Raw genomic sequence first — 19,133 nt, 5'->3', positions numbered from 1 at the left:
ACTAGTCTAAATAAAATATTAATGGAATTGAGACTGAGTTTAAATTTTAGAATTCCAATTTATAAGTTTTACGAACCCGAACGAACAAAATACATGAAAATTTTATAATTGTTATATTTCTAAGGCTATATGTTTTTTTATATTATTATTTATAATTAGATGATTTATAATATCATACATGTGCTTGTTTTAAATGTTTTAAAGTAAAAAATATATATATAATAATTGAATTTTAGTTAAAGAAACGAAATAAGAAATAATATTAAATTTTAAAACATGTTATCGGTATTAAAAAATCGAATGGTTGATATATCTTTTATTACAAGTTATAAATTATTATCATAAGATTATTTTAAATATCGTTGTTGGTTGATGTTTGTCATAAGATTATATTACATATAGTTGTTGGTTGATTTTTGTCATATAGTATGACTGATTTTATTTCATTTCAAGTATATATAGTTATATATTATAGTATTTTATATTTAATAGTAAGTTACTAAAATTTTGGACACCACTTTCCATCAGACTTGCATGTGTTTAACATGCTTATTGTGCTAAAATACTCGCACATCTTGTATGTGTGTGTATGTGTGGAGAGAGAGGAGGACAGAGTAGTAATTAACCACTGCTAAAACAATTCATTATTGTCCTGAATCTATTAAGCTAGTAAAAAGAAGTCACTGTGAATTATTATTATATTATGGACAATGGTAGAAAGGTTGATAACTCATACAATGGTGAAGAGCAAAACCTTCTCAGCATTCTTTCCTTTATACAATGATGAAGAGCAAAACCTTCTCAGCACATTACAATAACTCATTCTGAATTAGATACTGTGTCAATCAATTCCCTTCCCTTGGTCTCTAATGGGAAGAACAGAACAGAGAGTCCTGAAAGGACTATTACAACTTCGAACAAAGTAACAGCAGCTGTTTGATGGCAACCACTCACCAATCCAACAGCTACAAGAGGACATATCATGCCCCCAATCCTTCCTATAGCTGTCGCAGTTCCGACCCCGGTTGCCCTCACAGAAGTAGGATATGCCTACAAATGCATAACATGGAAAAGAAGGGAAAAAGTTGAATAAGAATCAATAAAATCTCTAATCAAATAATATAGGATATTGAGATGTACCTCAGCAGCATAAACAGAGACAACTCTGAAAGCCGTTGAAATGAACATGCGAGCTCCAAACAACAAAGTTGTTGTCAATGTCTCATGTTGACGGGAAACCAGTGGCAGGAGTAAAATAAAACCTAACACAAGCATTATTTCTATGGAAAATTTGCGGCCTATCCTATCGACGAGTATGGCTGATAAAATAAGCCCAGGAAACTCTGCAAATAAACTTAAGCAGTGTTACCTAAGATTCTTTGGGCAAAAGGAAAAAATGAATCGAGTATGATCACAGTATAGTTCAGAATATTCTTCAAGATAAAAACTGAAAGACATAACTAGTACCTGCAAAAGTAGTGACAAACACATCTAAGTAGAGGCTAGAATTTTGCATAGTTTCTGAAGGCAAAGCAATTGAGCTACATTTACTTTTCCCACTGCTCAGCTCGGAGGTAAGCAATATAACGCCATAATATGAAAATGTATGGCCAAAGTATATTAACCACAGGAGAAGGGTGGTGGTAATTAATTTTTTTGAAAAAAGCTGAAACAATGAAGAGGGGCGTGTTTTGGAATCCTTGATTTCCTTTCTTGTTGAAGAGAGGAAATGAGTGTCTTCCAATAGGCCAGATTCTTCCTCTGGCTTAGTTAATTGATCAGAACCAAGATTGCCGGGAGGGAGATTTGTTCGGTTCATCAGCGCAACCTTCTTCAGTACATCCTGTGCTTCAGCTGTTCTGCCTTTCATATATAGATACCTTGGAGATTCTAGTGTAAGACCATAGAATAGAAGCAAAGCAAAAGATGGTGCAGAAGACAGTGCAAGTAGCCACCTCCAACCCAATCTTGGCATGACAATCTGCAATAAGACCAACAAATTAGTGAAGATTTTTCCAGTCTTGCCTACTAAAAACACAGTCCTGAATGATGCTTCAACAAAATGGTTGTTTCTTTTTGGAAAAATTAAATTTAGTTGAGTTACTAATGTAGGAGTAGTTGACACCCTCGCAGGTAAGAGCCTAAGACCAACAATGAGTTAGACCGACCATGGACAGAGGGAGAGATGTGGACACAGATACAAGTTAAAGCATTAAAAATCCAAGAAAATTTACATTGACAAGAACAGAAAAACAATGCACACATCCATTTTTTATTCCCTATCTAATTACTTAATTGAAGACTATTAAACATACCCAAGCAAGTGAAGCCTCAAAAATTGTTCCAATCGTCCAGAAAGCTGAAAAGGTAACCATCCAAGTGCCTCTGTTTGGAGTAGGAACAAACTCTAGAAACCATGTCAGGAACACATGCCCACCTCCCAAACCAGTACCAACCAAACAACGAAGAATCACCAACCATATATAACTTGGCGAGAAAGCACTTAAAAACCCAGCTACAGTATTCACTATGGCTATACCAAGGAAACCCTTCCTGGAAGAAGCAAATGAAAGCATATCACATTGGGGTCGAGAGCAACACTATAAGAACCATGAAGAAAATGTGCACACAGGTTCACAGAAATCCATAACAAAGAAATTAAACCTAATGGTACATAAAGCCCAGATCAACCATTTATGTATATATATAAATTATTATGCAAAACAGTTCAGTACTAGATTCATTTTACCTTATGTCACATTTAGGAGCACAGAACCGGTGCCTTGGAATCAGTGCTCCTAAATGTAGCTATAATTCACTCAAGTAAGCTATGATATTTGGTTGAACACCTGATATAAGTCCAAGCAGTAGTGAACTTTGCATGGTATAGCATATGACTGTATGAGTAGAGACTAGAGAGTAATTTCATACATATCTACGTCTTAATTGTAGCAAATGTATGGCATCATCAACGAAGATTAGCTTACAGTTTACAAGACATGTTTCAATAATACAACTGAAAATTAATGACACGTGAATAACAAGAAGACCCTGCACAACGGTACTGACAACAAAACAAAATGTTTAGTTTACTATAATTATATATATCCGTTCAATAGAAGCAAGAGATATATGTTGCAAGCAAAAATCAGCTGACTAGGATCCAAGTAGAAGTATTCTATGAATCATAATTACAGTCCTTTGTGTGACAGAATTGATTGGAGATGTGTTTTCCGAAACTAAATATTGATAAGGAACCGTGTAGAAAATCAGATAAATAAAATGAAATCCTGAATCTTTCAATAGCATGAAATCTACCAGGCTCATATAGAATAAGCAGATTATAGTAGACAACTTAATATCATATGAAATAAAGCAAACTGATATATCTTAATGGACCCACTAAATATTTTGCCACTTATAATGGATTATCAATTATCTCAATAAATGCTTTGTATTTATGGTGTTAGTTCACAAACCTTGATTAAAGGCTAATCTGTGAAAGTTCTATAAGGTTGAGCAAAAACACTGCATTCCACAATATAATAAAGGCTATTATCTACTAACGGGCCAGTGGCCTAGCGGTATCAACCTCTTACTTCCCAAAAGGAGGTCAGGGGTTCAAGTCTCAGAAGAGACAAGTGTGTGTGAGTACCAACTAGGAAAAAAAAAATAAAGGCTATTATCTATAGTTGCTTCTGTTAGAATAGGTTCCCGGGAAGGATCTACTGAAACAGATCAAACCTTCAGCTGAATTTTCCCAAAGAAGCTGCCCTTAGACTTGCATGCATCCATATTATCATTCTTGGTAGGCCAAACTTTTACCAATGAATCAAGCAATAGCTCCTTATGCTTAATATAATAGTATAATTAATCTTGTAACCCTCCGTCTTTGAATAAATTGCTTATTTTATAATTGATTATCACAGGGCCTTTAGGTTTCGACACGCGTGTGTCCAACAATTTCATTGTTCCAAATAGTTGCTGCATTGTCATCCAGTGTCTCAAATCTCTGTTGAGTACAAAATGACTAATTCACTTCTTTAAGTTTCTCCATTGACAGATTCAACTTCCCATGTTTTTTTGAATGAACTATTCTCTAGTTTACTGGGCAACTCAGCCTGCCATGGAACAATATTTACAAATAGATTCCTTGACCAGAGTAGTGGTGACATCAACTGCTATGATTTTTTTTGTGTAAGTTGTGAGACATGGAAGAAATTCTAAGTGTTGCTCAACATTAAAAATGAGCATCTATTATGTACAAAAAAAAAAAAGAAAAAGATAAAAAGAAAAAGAAAGAATAATTGACATTTCATTGACCAAAGATCATTGAATTGAGAGAGATGAGCCTTAATATCAATTACATAAACTAGAACAAGATAATCAATTCTATCTTCTTCCCAAAAAAAATCTCTATCTGCTTCCCCAAAATAAATCTCTAAATGCCAAAGAAATCATCTAAAAATAGAAAACACAATGCAACTTAGCTTGAACAGAGTCCAAACTCCAAAGAGTCAAAAAGGAAAGACAGGTTCTTTTTTGAATTTTCTTAAAGAAACCTAAATAAGATTAATTTCCAAAGCAGATGAACAATGTCATGGAAAGTTCTAGAAAATGAGGAACTGCTTTAACTATAACTGAGCCACCTAAGTAGAGGCCTAGTGGAAGTCTGAGTTGTCATGCAAGGGATCTTCAAAGAGGACTCGAGGAAGAGAGGAAGAAAACCCTTGTAATCTCCCTTAGAACAAAGACAAGGTTGCTTGGTTATTTAATGCTACGCCTCTTGGTTGTTGTGTTTGTAAATGAACTATTAACTCCTTTTATACTGGGTTATCCTAGGGTAAAGACCATGGGTTGTGGTAATTACTCACTGGTCCTAGGTTAGTTGGCTGCAGGGTACAAAAAGGGAAATGGTGTGAACATTTGGTGGCTCAAGGCAAGTTGTTTAGTTGATTAAGGTAAAGATGGAGGACAAGCCATTCATCGTGACTATTAGAGGGTCAGTATTGCATTAACTGCGAGGGCTCCAGGGACTGCCTCATTCTAGCATTGGCACCCTTTGACATCCCTCAAACCACAGCCACTAGGCCATCACTCCCTAGGGTCCCATGCTGAGGGTGTTATACTGAAGGTTTATCCCCCACATTGCGCGGTCAGCTCTGTTACATGGACTCTTCAAAAGTAGTGAAGTACTCGTGTCGGACACGTATCCCTCGGACATGGGTATGGGATATGTGTCCGACACCTTTGGTTGGACATGTACTTAAAAAGCATATCCAATCATTCAATTACATTATATTATTACTTTAAAATGAATTAAATACCTATATTGAACATTATATTAGATAAAAACATTACTTTACTCTAGAAAATAAAATAAAATCATTAATAAAATGAATATTTAGCCTTGTCCATGTGTCCTTTTGTTTGGTAATCCGACACATGGATACATACCCGTGTCTGACACTCGTACCCGAGTTCATGTAACATAGGCGGGGTGGCATCCCTTCCTCAAGGTTGTCCATAAGTGTAGCTCCTTGAGGGCCTTCAGTAATTCCTAGAGGTTCGCCCATAGAAGAGCATACTCTGAGGGATTGAGGTTTATCCACTGAGAGAAACACCTCGAGGATCGAAATTTGTCCATAGAGAGGAACTCTTCAATAAATCGAGGTTTATCCGTAAAGAGGAACTTATGGGAGGATTTCAGAGGCTTACCCATAGAGAGGAAGTCATCGTTGTTATTAGCCAGCTTTGAGGCCTATCCATTGAAAGGACGTCTTTGATAAGAAAGGTACCAATGGAGGGTCTTGGGGATCAATCCACAATGGTGCTTCAGTCCCTCTAGTAGCTACACTTGTGACACTTAACCATTGAATTAACTAGTCAGAGAGAGAGAGAGAAGCCAAATGGTCGTGGTTGAGTTGGAAAGGTCCCAGTCACATGGCATGATTCAAACCTTGAGTTGGCGGACTGAGTCCACAAACAGAACAAGGGCGGCTTTAGGGCGTGAGAATTAAAAGCTAAGCATTAAATCTATCATCGCATGAAGTGATTTATACATGTTTTCTGTAACTTAAGAAGCAAGTGTATGAGATGCCTTACTGTCTATATGACACAAAAAAAGTACTATATAAAAAGGCATATGACTGAAAGATGAGAAAAATAGAAAAAATCCTACTTCCTTCCGTAGGTATCTGATATGAGGCCAATTGTATATGCTCCAACTAGCATGCCAGCAAAAACAACAGTTGATACCATGCTCTCTTCAGTAGAGGAGAGTCCCCACTCAGACTGAACTGCTGGCCCTATAAAGGAGAGAATCATTATTTCCATTGCTTCTGCAATCCAACCCAGTCCAGCATAAGCAAAGACAAGTCCCTGGAATTTCCCAAAACCAATCGTAGAAAGTGCTTCATCTAGTGAGTATGTAAGGCTCTGATCTGCCATCTAAAGAATCAAGAAAGAAAGAAATTTAAGATTGTAACAATGGAACAAGCTTTATATTTAATCAGCAAAATCTCTGTATATCAACTACTAACATTGTAGCAACACGAAATAAGTACCACAATGTCTACTTCAGTTGGTTAAAAATCGTCCTTACAGCTGCAGTAACACAAAATCATCCTACATGAAAAGAAAAGAAGTAGGAGATATACTTATAAGTTACTTCTATTAAAATGCATAAACGAATAATATTCAACAAAACCAACACCACAAGCATGATCGAGGAGTCATCATAGTTAGTAACAATCGATCTGTTTGGTAGGCTCATGTGGAGGGAAAAAAACTCCCTCCAATAAAAAGCGCACACGTCATCACTACACATATCTACATTCCAAGGACATATAAGGCCCATCATGCTCAAGCCCAAATTAAGGGTATTTTTAGCCCAAGACCATTGTTATTTGTCCTCCAACCTCCATCAAGGCCGAATCAAGAGGTCATCAGCCCAACTTGTTAATATTTAACATCCGGTTCGTTACTCAAGCCCAGCCGGATACTTAGTATGTTCAGCCCAGTTATTCAAGAATGCACAAGTCCTACCAGTTGAAGAATTTACCGTAGAAGGAAAATCCTGAGATAGGAAGTTCTGTACAAGGCAAGTTCTATGTATGGAAAATTAGACAATGGAAAGAACTCTATTAGTAAAGAATGTTTATATAGAAAGAATTGAAGGGCAAGCAACGTGAGTCCTACCATAATTTTACAATCTTTTGTATATAAATAGAGGCTTAGACCTCCAATAAAGGGATCAAGCAATTCTACGCTTCTCTATACACTGTTCTTATTTATTCTTATTGTTTTTTGAGTGAGTTGTTTTATTTTTCTCAATCATTATTGGTTGAGCGAAATTTTGCACCTACACTTTGGCGCCGTCTGTGGGAATCGTATAAAAATATACTCCCACTTGTTCTTCAAATCAAATCCTTAGTCGTATCTGGAATGTCAAACGGAGAGTCAGCAATGAATCAACAGATAGAATTGATGCAAAAGATGCGAGAGGAGTTCTTGCACCAATTTGAGACATTCCGGCAAGCAAACGATACGAGTGTCGCCCAGATAGCTGCGCTTCAGCAGCAGACTCATACGCTGCACACGGCAATGGCCAGGCTAACGCCACAACCACCACCAGGCGATGCTGCAGCACCACCCCCCACCCAGAATTTACCTCCAGTTCACGAGCCTCCGGCCAACGGGACACCACCCAACGGGGCTCGACCTAATGAGGTTCAGCAAAAGCAAGGGACGAGGTCCGAGGCGGGTGCTTCGGATAATCTCCCGCGTAGCACACAGGACGAACAGGCCGAGTCCAGCCATAGGCTTACGGTATGGTCCAATGGCGTTTCAGATGGCGCACGGGTACAAGATGCCTTCGACGAAAAGAAGCTATTAAGAGTTCAGACACCAGCCGAGATGGCTAGAGAGCACAAGAACTCCTTGGTCAAGACCCCCTTTACTGACGATGTGTACCTTGTGGAGAGACCAAAGAAGTTCACTATGCCATCCTTCACCCAGTTCGATGGGGCAGGAGACCCCTCTTGGCATCTCGATCATTATGCGCAAAAGATGGCACTGGACGATCATAACGATCCGTGGATGTGTAAGGTTTTTCCTACCAGTTTGACCGAAGCAGCGTTAGAATGGTTCAGGAATAGGCCACACAAGTCTATCCCTGATTATGAGACCTTGTGCACTATGTTCTTAGCCCAGTATTGCGGAAATAAAAAGCAGAAGAAAAGTATCGCCAGCCTTTTCACCATAAGGCAAAAGAAGGGAGAAACTCTGCAAGATTTCTTATCCAGGTTTAACATGGAAGCCCGGAGATAGCAGATTGCCACCCTGCCACGGCAATCGAAACATTTAAGTTGGCAATGATCCAGGGAACCAAGTTTCACACATCCTTAATCAAATATTCCCACCCCCCCGGATATGCAGACTTTAAACGCTAGGGCACAAATCTACATTCGGTTGGAGGAAAACGTAGCCCACCGTGCACAGCACGCTACCCTCGTCACAGTGGAAAACAAGTCTCGAGAGAAAGCTGCAAGCACAAGGATGCAGAAGGTTCCTCATACCGCCACACAAGTCACCCAAGCGCCTGAGAAGAGGCGAAGGACAGAGGACAGGCTTACCCCTCTCCGTACTACCTTAGCGCGCCTATTCCAAGAGAATAAGACGAGGTTCGCAACTCCTCAACCCATAAAACAGCCCTTGGAGCAGAGTGACAAAAGCAAACATTGTGCCTACCATAGAGACTATGGGCATACCACCAATGACTGCAGGTCCCTTCAGCGACAGGTAGAAAGCATGATAGCGAAAGGAGAGTTGGTGGAGTATCTCGCCACGAAGGAGTACGTAAAACCTCAGGAGGTCAACCCTCGACGGGTAGAGGGCTGTCAGGTAAAGGTTATCCATGCCATACACGGAAGGTCAGAGGATGATGAAGAGTCTGAAGAGTTGTACAGATCCAGGCTGAGAGAGGCTCATAAGTTACGAAGATTGTCTTCAGTAAACACGGTTGCACCAGGCAGCATCAACATTGGATTCGGTAACAATGATCTGTCTAGAGTCCAGCGCCCGCATGAGGACCCCTTGGTCATTAGCCTCCTGGTAACGAATTATATGATCAGGAGGGTGCTGATAGATCCGGGAAGTAGCGCCAACATCATTACAAAAGCAGCTTTTGATCAGTTGGGGGTTTCACCATCGTCCATCAGGCCAACTTCCAGCCCCCTAATGGGATTTGATGGTACTAAGGTGAATCCGCTTGGGGTGATCAATCTATCCGTTACTGCAGCAAAGAAGACTCTGAAGGAGAACTTTGTCGTGACGGAGATTCATCCATCTTATAACCTCATTATGGGGAGAGGTTGGATCCATCGTATGAACGGAGTCCCCTCTACCCTTCATCAAGTAATGAGGTGTTTATCCCCAGATGGCAGGGAAGTCATCGACCTCTGGGGAGACTAGGTTGCTGCAAAAGAATGTTACATGCTAACGCTACATGAAGCAAAGAAGGCGTCGAAATCACCTCAGTTAGAGGCGAATCCCAAAGACGCAATCAAATAGCAGTTACAGTATCCTCTGCCCAAGTATCTCAAGGCAGAGGAAGAAGCCGAGGCTGAAGCACCTACCGAGGAGTCCCTCGAAGCTATAGAGGTAGTCCTCGAAGACCCTCAGAAGGTCACCTACATTGGCTCATCTTACACAGCCGAAGAGAAGGAAGCATTGATCAGGGTCATTCGGTGCAATTCGGATGTCTTTGCCTGGGATCACTCGGACATGGTAGGGATCGATCCTACGGTTTCGTGCCATAGTTTGAGGGTTAACCCAGAATTCAGGCCAGTCAAGCAGAGGCACCGACGGTTCGCACCTGAACGGAATCGCATAATAGCCGAGGAAGTAAATAAACTATTACAAGCAGGATTTATTCGAGAGGTGCAATACCCACAATGGCTCTCAAATGTAATAGTCGTTCAAAAGAAGAATGGGAAATGGAGGGTATGCGTAGATTATACCAACCTTAACAAAGCTTGCCCAAAAGATAGCTTCCCTTTGCCCAAGATTGATCAAATGGTGGATGCTACGACAGGTTATGAGAGGCTCACATTCCTCGATGCATACTCCGGCTATAATCAGATTCCCATGAATCCTGAAGATGAGGAGAAAACCGCTTTCATCACAGAGACGGGCACTTACTGCTACAGAGTGATGCCCTTCGGTCTAAAGAATGCCGGAGCCACCTACCAGCGACTTGTCAATAAAATTTTCAATAATCTACTGGGGAATACAGTTGAAGCCTATATCGATGATATGGTGGTCAAAAGTATACGGAAAGAGGACCACCCGAAGCACCTCCAGGAGGTCTTTGATACTCTCAAGAGGCACAATATGAAGCTGAACCCCACCAAGTGCTCCTTCGCCGTCTCGTCAGGACAATTTATCGGGCACATTGTAAATAAAAGAGGAATAGAAGTAAGCCCAGCTCAGGCAAAGGCACTCATACAGAACCGAGAGCCAAAAACCCGCAGTGAAGTGCAAGTTCTAACCGGCCGAATTGCGGCTCTCAGCCGGTTCATATCCTGATTATCTGATAAGTATAAACCTTTCTTTGATGCTATTCGATCCAAAAACAAAGATATGTGGGGACCTCAGCAGCAGGAGGCTCTCAATCAACTGAAAAGCTACATGACAAAACCCCCAATCCTTTCTGCTCCAACGCCCGGAGACACTCTCATCCTGTACTTGGCAGTATCAGCTGTAGCAACAAGCGCAATGTTGATCAAAGAAGGAGGCAAGGTTCAGCACCCAATCTTTTACACAAGCAAAACGATGACGGATGCCGAGACACGGTACAGCAAGACGGAAAAGGTAATCCTGGCGTTAATTTATGCCAAGAGGAAATTTCGACATTACTTTGAATCTCACAGCATAGTGGTACTTACAAATCACCCTATACGGGCTATCCTAGCTAAACCAGACTTGTCTGATCGAATTACAAAATGGGCTATTGAACTTAGCTCTTTTGATATCACCTATGCACCGAAGGTATCTCACAAGGGGCAGTCAGTAACGGATTTCCTACTAGAGTATGAAGATCAATCTGAGGAACCGACACTTCAAGAGCCGTACTGGGAGTTACGGGTTGATGGCTCTTCCAACCAGAAAAGGGCAGGGGCCGGGATTGACATCACAACACCCGAGGGTACCAAGCTGCAGCAGTCAATTTTGCTAGATTTCCCAGCTACTAATAACGAGGCCTAGTATGAGGCGTTACTTGCCGGACTTCAGCTAGCTAAACAGCTACAGGTACGGTGTTTAAAAGTTTTTAGTGACTCACAACTTGTGATCAATCAAGTGACAAGGCACTATTATCCCAAGGAGGAACGTATGAAGTCATACAAAGATGCTGTAGAGAGTGCCATCCGGGAACCATCCGGGAGTTCGATCAAATCGAATTCCATCAAGTACCACGAGATGAAAATGCCGAAGCAGATCGATTGGCCGCAGCCGCAGCCGCATCATCTTCAGACGAAGAGTTGATTCGGCTTGTTCCAATCGATGTTCTCGAAGAACCCAGCATTAATCCCCGGCAAGAGGTGATGGTGATCCCGGAAGTTCCACGCGAGCCATGCTGGATTGATCCAATCGAGGCCTACCTCAAGGAGGGAGTTCTCCCAAATCAAAAAGCTGAGGCAAGGAAGCTTAAGTTTACCGCGGCTAAGTACTCAATCATCAATAACCAGTTATACCGAAGGTCATTCTCTGGTCCTTATCTCAAGTGTTTAACCCCTACTGAGGCTCTCACAATTCTAAAACAAATTCATGAAGGAGATTGTGGAAATCACTCGGGAGGAAGATCCCTTGCACACAAAATTCTAACCCAAGGTTATTTTTGGCCATACTTGGCTCGGAATGCCAAAGAATACTCAAGAAGATGTGACAAGTGTCAGCGCCATGGTCCAATAAAGCATCAACCTGCCGAAGGTTTGCACGCCATGGCTAATCCATGGCCGTTCGCCCAATGGGGGATTGATGTAGTAGGACCGTTACCCAAAACCATGGAAAAAAAGGAGCATGTGCTTCTGGCTACGGATTACTTCACCAAGTGGGTGGAAGCTGAAGCCTTCTCTAGCGTCACCCACGAAGAAGTAAAGCATTTCATTTGGAGCAACATTATTTGCCGGTTTGGGGTACCAAAAGTCATCGTAATGGACAATGGTAAGAACCTCGATAACAGAAGTACAAGAAAGTTCTTTAGCGAACATGGAGTCCTGCAAAAATTGGCTGCAGTTAGTCATCCACAAGGCAATGGGCAAGCTGAAATAACTAATCGCACGATATTTGGGTGCTTAAAGAAAAAATTGGAGAAATTGAAGACAAAATGGTACGAGAATCTCCCTCAAGTGCTCTGGGCCTATCGAACCACTCCAAGACGACCCACGGGAGAAAGCCCATTTGCTATGGCATACGGATCCGAAACTGTCATTCCTACCGAGTCCATAATTCCAACCCTTCGGACATCCTTGGTACTAGAAGGGAACAATGAGCAACAACTCGAACATAGCCTTGATCTTGTGGACGAAAGGAGAGATGCAGCAGCAATTCGGCTCGTGGCATACCAACAGCAGGTGTGTAACAGTTATAACAAATGCGTCAGATTCAGAAGCTTTGTGGTAGGCGATTGGGTTTTGAAGCAAGAGACAGCTCATGTAAAGAAACTGGAACCTAATTGGACTGGACCCTACAGGGTTACCGAAGTAGTGGGGAAAGGAGCATATCATTTGGCCGAAGCTGGCGGACGTCCCATTGCGCGTCCTTGGAACGCAATACACCTTAAAAGGTATTTCCATTAGTTAAGTTTGTCAATTTTACTACAAATTCTTCACAAATAAGGCTGAGTATGTCCACAGTCAGCCAAACTTTTCTTTATTTTGCTTTTATATTCAGTACAACTCTACTCTATTTATTTCTTTCTATAAAAATGGGGGCCATACTACTCTATGATTATGCAATTTTTATGCATGCCAAGTCGCACTATGCAATTTTTATGCAATTAGAAGCAAGCTGCTAAAAAGCATGCGTCACAATGATTTTTAAGAAACAAAAAACATGAGTTATGGCCTATGGTTAAAACTTTCTATCCCACATCGACAAAAAAGTATGTGCTACATTCTATTATATATGGGAATATTCAAATAGTTAATTACGGTGTAAGGAGGGCCCACTGGTATTTAAGGCTGTCAAGCTCGATACCAGAGGCATTCCTTACACCGACCTTTTTGACAAAATTTAGTCTATATCCCACATCGGATAGAAATAGAAAAGAAATGCGGTTCATATATGCGTGGTCCACAACATTTGGTTGCCAAGAAGGGAGTATCAGTGGAGGAGGAAAGTCTCCAAAGTCAACAAATAGGAAACTTCACAGCCACTGTTACTCGCTTTCTTGGCCTCTTATCATTTTTGAATTCTCGGCCTCATGATAAGTAGTTTGAGAAAAAATATAAACAAACTTCCCTTCAGGCTCAGCGCCGGGGAGTATTTCATTCGCTTCGGACCTTAAGTGTCCAATTCGGCAAAACCTCCCCTCAGGCTCGGCGCCAGGGAGTAATTCATTTAACCTCCCCTTAGGCTCAGCGCCGGGGAGTAGTTCATTCGCCTCGGACCTTGAGTGTCCGGCTCGGCAAAACCTCCCCTCTGGCTCAGCGCCGGGGAGTAATTCATTTAACCTCCCCTCAGGCTCAGCGCCGGGGAGTAGTTCATTCGCCTCGGACCTTGAGTGTCCGGCTCGGCAAAACCTTCCCTCTAGCTCAGCGCCGGGGAGTAATTCATTTAACCTCCCCTCAGGCTCAGCGCCGGTGAGTAGTTCATTCGCCTCAGACCCTAGGTGTCTGGCTCCGCAAAAATCTCGCCTCGGACCCTAAGTGTTCGGCTCGGCAAAAATCTCGCCTCGGACCCTAAGTGTCCGGCTCGGCAAAACCTCCCCTCCGGCTCCGCGCCAGGGAGTGTTTAATTCGCCTCGGATCCTAAGTGTCCGAGACAGCTTCGGACCCTAAGTGTCCTATTCAGCATTATTCCTCCACGACTCAGTGCCGAGGAACAATTCGCCTCGAATCCTATGTGTCCGAGACAGCTTCGGACCCTAAGTGTCCTATTCAGCAATATTCCTCCACACTCAGTGCCGAGGAATAATTCGCTTCAGACCTCTGGTGCCCGGATCAGAACTCTTTCCTCTGGACTCCAAGTGTTTAATACCCTGTGGATGTGGATATATCATAAGTTCATCATGATCCACCCCACATCAGGAACACACGAGAAGGAAAGAGCATGTATACGTCTATTGCAGGTAAGTCAAAGGCAAGGAGAGTTCATTTAACAGTTAGATCATTGTCCATATGAATCATCCTGAGATATCAATTAAACTGTTAAAAGGATCTCCTTCTTCCCACCATCCTTGCTTTTTCTCGGATAGCATAAATCCGAAGCATAAAGACAATGTGTTTTGTTTGTCATAAAAACATTACCAGTCAGAAAAATATGAACAGTATCAAAAGCATACAGCAAAAACAAATCAGGTATTGAAAGCCTAAAACAAAAATTATATTTATTATCCTAAACATACTGTCAATAAAAACAAAATACATGGTTCTACTTCCTCTTCGGATCGAAGGGAGTAGATTCAAAAGCATCCACTACAGTAGGACTTGGGGTAGGAGGAATTGAAGCCGCAGGGGCAGAAGAGCTAGGAATACCCTTCAGGTGCGCCTTCACCATCTCGGCAAAGCGGATTTCAGCTTCCAAAGCCTCTGGCCTTTCATCATATGGGAAGTGCACCCCCACCTGCTTGTCAAAAGCGTCCGGATCCATCGTCCTAGGGCCTGAGCCCTGATTATAGCCAGACTGGAACGCTTTAGCACTAGCCAGGTGTGCCAGACAAGAGTAGCGCCCCTGCATTTGCTTCCCCGCCTTGAAGCAAGTAGTAAGAGCCTCGGTCAGGCGTTGAATTTCAGCCTGAAGAGAATCCACCTTAGCCTCAGAGGCAACCAACTGCCTCTAATACACATCCTTGGCTTCAGTAGCTATCTTCAGATTGGTAGAGGTAGTGGTGGCTCTCTTCTCTGCATTGTCAAGATCCTTTTCCAGCTTCTTGATGGAGATGGATTGGGCTTCAGCAGTGACGCAGAGGGCCATGGTGTGGTATAGACTCTGTATAACAGAGGAACAAATATGAGCATAAATGGAAACATAAGCAAGCAAGAGTAACATAATTCTGAAGGAGCAATGCGAACCTCTATAGCCCGGACCGGGGCAGAGGGGAGTAGTTGTTTCAACCCCATTTGGCTGATGGCTTCCTCGTCCTTTGGGAGCCACATCCCTCGGGCCACAGCTAGTGCAGCTGAAGGGTCTGTGATCACAGAATCCCCTGAATGCAGGACTGACTTGTCAGCCCTGGTGAAGGAAGGAGTCCAAGGAGCCCCAGTTTCAGCCAGAACAAATGCCCTGACTTCATCTTCAGGTTCGGCCTCTCCAGCCTTTTTCCCTCTGCTTTTAGAAGGGACCTTGCCCTTACCGGAGGATGGGGGGTTGAGGCGAGATTTCTTCACTGGTGGTTCCTCAGCCTCCACCTCACCCTCAGTAGATCTAATAACGACCAAGGATTGGGCATCTTCGGCTTTCTTTTTTAAAGCCTCAGCCCTCCGTATCTCCTCCTCAGTCATGGGGAAACTGTCAAAGGATGGTAGAGACAGATCCATGAGGTCTGCAGCAACAGCACTGGAGGCAATATCCTTGAGGTTTGAAGAAGTTAGCAGGTCCTCAATAGGCGAGGGGTCACTCCAAACTCGTTCCTCAAGAAAAGAAAGTCTGCTCCTTGCTGCGGAGGATGGGAATGTAGCTGAAAAAACACCAAGAAACTCATAAGTACGGCGAACCATTAAGACTTGGCAAGGAAAACAGCCAGAACACTTGGTATGAAGGGAGGTTAAGTATTCTATACCTAATTTCCCGAACTTGCGCGGGATGGGGAGCGTAATTGATTGGGGCACGAACCATTTTCCTTTAACTATAACCATCCTTTCTTTCCACTTATTCTCGGATGAAGGAAGGTTCGTGCATATCCTCTGATGAAGGGGAGAGGTAAAAAAGAAGCGACCAGGCTCGGTCCCATGCTTAGATATATTGTAAGTAAGCAGAAGGTCGGCAAAGGTCAAATCCAGAGCCTCTAATTTCCGGCGCACCAACAGTGCCGAAAGGATGCGAAAGAAATTAGGATTTACCTGAAGGGGGGCAAGACCTAACTTGTTGAAAACTAAATGATAAAAGGGATGAAGAGGGAATCGGAGGGCGTTAAGATGCCCTACCGAAAGAAGCAATTCACTCTCTTCAATTCCCTCGCCGGAGGTAAAATCGGCACCCTCGGGATATTCTGCAATTTCTACTCCCTCAGGAATATCAAATTCTTCCATTACCGAAGCAATAGAGAACTTGATGCGGCGAATAGAGATGATTGCTTTCCTCTCTTCATGAGTAAGAACATTATCAAAGCCTGAGGTGGATGTCTCGGCTGGAAGGAGGGAAGTACTTAATTGATTCAACGAAAAACGATCTGTAGAAACCCTAGGAGGGGGAGCCCTAATGCGAACGGGGGAAGATGAAGGTGTGGATTCAGAATCTCCAATGTCTATACGTTCGGGAGTAGATAAAGTACTCATAATGAAAGATTGAAGAGAAAGATGCGAAAAAAACTAACCTGACAAGGCGATGGAATGAAGAACGCAGGAGTGCAGCAAGGGCGAATGTAACTCTTGCAGAATCTTGTATGATGGAGTAATAATGAAAGACCTCGAACTGTTTCTGAAGCAAAGTAAAAAACCGATTTCAATTCCCTCTTTAATGGGAGCCGTCACTCAATTAAAAATGAAATTTGGGGCAAAGTGTGGAGGGAAAAAACTCCCTCCAATAAAAAGCGCACACGTCATCACTACACATATCTACATTCCAAGGACATATAAGGCTCATCATGCTCAAGCCCAAATTGAGGGTATTTTTAGCCCAAGACCATTGTTATTTGTCCTCTAACCTCCATCAAGGCCGAATCAAGAGGTCATCAGCCCAACTTGTTAATATTTAACATCCGGTCCGTTACTCAAGCCCAGCCGGATACTTAGTATGTTCAGCCCAGTTATTCAAGAATGCACAAGTCCTACCAGTTGAAGGATTTACCGTAGAAGGAAAATCCTGAGATAGGAAGTTTTGTACAAGGCAAGTTCTATGTATAGAAAATTAGACAATGGAAAGAACTCTATTAGTAAAGAATGTTTATATAGAAAGAATTGAAGGGCAAGCAACGCGAGTCCTACCATAATTTTATAATCTTTTGTATATAAATAGAGGCTTAGACCTCCAATAAAGGGATCAAGCAATTCTACGCTTCTCTATACACTGTTCTTATTTATTCTTATTGTTTTTTGAGTGAGTTGTTTTATTTTTCTCAATCATTATTGGTTGAGCGAAATTTTGCACCTACAGCTCGGTAACTGTAACAAACATTGTGCCTCGTTATTATTTTGTTTCTTAAAACCACTGTTGATAAGCATCCAAGTTAGTTTCTAGCAATGGATGTTCTGTTAATTGAGTTGGTTTTCATCCAGGAAGTTCCACAGTCGAGTTTATCTTCTAACTTGGGCTGTGATCAAAGAAGAACTTAATCAAGAATGGGTTCAAAGATCAAACAGTTGTATGCAATTTTTGTAAGTGGCCATAAAATCAGTTTTGCCATGTAATTTGATGATAAATTTGATTGCTTGAGAAAATAGGTACAACCAGTTCTTGCCTCACTAAGTAAGTTAAAAATGTCCAACCGGAGAATGGGTTCAAAGATCAAACAGTTGTATGCAATTTTTGTAAGTGGCCATAAAATCAGTTTTGCCATGTAATTTGATGATAAATTTGATTGCTTGAGAAAATAGGTACAACCAGTTCTTGCCTCACTAAGTAAGTTAAAAATGTCCAACCGGAGTGCTCTCTGCTAGAGAGATACGGACACTACCCAGTTCTAGTCCCGCTTCAGCAGGTCCGGAGGACCTGAATCAGAGTCTCTAACACCAAAATAAGATTCAGTGCTAAATGTACACGTGTAAATAACTTCCTAGCAGGTTGTGGCCCCTCAAGAGTTTTTAATCGGAAACTTGAGAACTACTGATTTCAGTCCACATTATGACAATTTTAGGTTCATGTTAGATAAATCTGTAGCCTGGTGGTACTCCCTACCTCCCTAATCCTAAACCCTAAACCATTTGAACAAATGGTTGTGAGATTCTTGCCAAGGGGAAAAAAAGAAATCTGTCATTTTCACCAAATTTAAAATGAATTCTATGGCAAAAAATAATAATAATAAAGAGATGCAATATTAAACTTAAATTCTGATAAATGTCACTGAAATTTTTGTTATTTCTGGAGAGCTACACTTCAATTTCTTGCTGTCTGTCCAAAACTTAAAGTATTCAAGTTCCACTCTAATGTGCATAAAATAAACCCCTTTTTTTCAGATCTGAGAACAGAGAAGAACCAACAGAGAAACAGCTGGGAGTCTAAGCGAAAATTTATAAAGGAACAGCAAGTAATCAAATGTATTATTCTCACAATGAAATGAATTGAATATCCATGAATGAACTAAAATACAAAATATAGCACCTCAATTGTAAATATTTCAGGAATCACAAACATGAATTCGAGTTGTTACCAGATGAAAACAGTTGTTGTTGCAGAGCCGAGCCAAGCCAAGTGAAGAAACAGAGTCGGTGAAGGGTTTGAAATATCAAAAACATGAACGGAATATACGGGTAAATGGGTAAGCGTATAGAGTATATATTTATATTATATATGTCGCCATATTAGCAATTGCGAATGAGATCACCGTATCTTTTTAAATTTTGCACTTAATTGTACTGATATTACGACTTCTTGTGTTGTCTGTGGACTATATATATATATATATATATATGCTGCTACGCGGCAACGGAAGTGTGGTGAAAAAAAAATACAGTTAAAATTTAAAAGTTCTGTAGAGAATATTTAGGAATGGTTTAATTATAAGAAACAATATGGGTAATTTGGTATTCTTTGTC

The 19,133-nt window shown here is 41.5% G+C and overlaps 1 protein-coding gene across 4 annotated transcripts; it reads right to left on the bottom strand.

Moving 5' to 3' along the window:
* Window positions 1–667: 667 nt before the first annotated feature.
* LOC132279233 (organic cation/carnitine transporter 7-like) lies at window positions 668–18,953 on the bottom strand. 4 transcript variants are annotated; one of them, XM_059781159.1, is made up of 8 exons: window positions 18,749–18,953; window positions 16,757–16,860; window positions 6,543–6,627; window positions 6,182–6,450; window positions 2,316–2,553; window positions 1,468–1,981; window positions 1,141–1,343; window positions 668–1,050 (listed from the first exon to the last, which is right to left on the bottom strand). In XM_059781159.1, the coding sequence occupies exons 4-8, from the start codon at window positions 6,448–6,450 to the stop codon at window positions 820–822; spliced, it is 1,455 nt and encodes a 484-aa protein (XP_059637142.1). In that variant the 5' UTR covers window positions 6,543–6,627; window positions 16,757–16,860; window positions 18,749–18,953; the 3' UTR covers window positions 668–819. The 4 variants fall into 4 exon arrangements, with proteins under 4 accessions (XP_059637142.1, XP_059637141.1, XP_059637144.1 ...); XM_059781158.1 differs by lacking the exon at window positions 16,757–16,860; XM_059781161.1 differs by lacking the exon at window positions 16,757–16,860 and having other exon boundaries at window positions 6,567–6,627.
* Window positions 18,954–19,133: the final 180 nt, after the last annotated feature.

The sequence above is a fragment of the Cornus florida genome, unplaced genomic scaffold (assembly GCF_030987335.1).
Source record: "Cornus florida cultivar Cherokee Brave unplaced genomic scaffold, ASM3098733v1 CherokeeBrave_3.0.0_Hap2_Chr10, whole genome shotgun sequence".
NCBI classification, from domain to species: Eukaryota; Viridiplantae; Streptophyta; class Magnoliopsida; order Cornales; family Cornaceae; genus Cornus; species Cornus florida.
The sequence above is the reverse complement of the archived record's forward strand: the minus strand, read 5'-3'. Positions and strand labels throughout refer to the sequence as shown.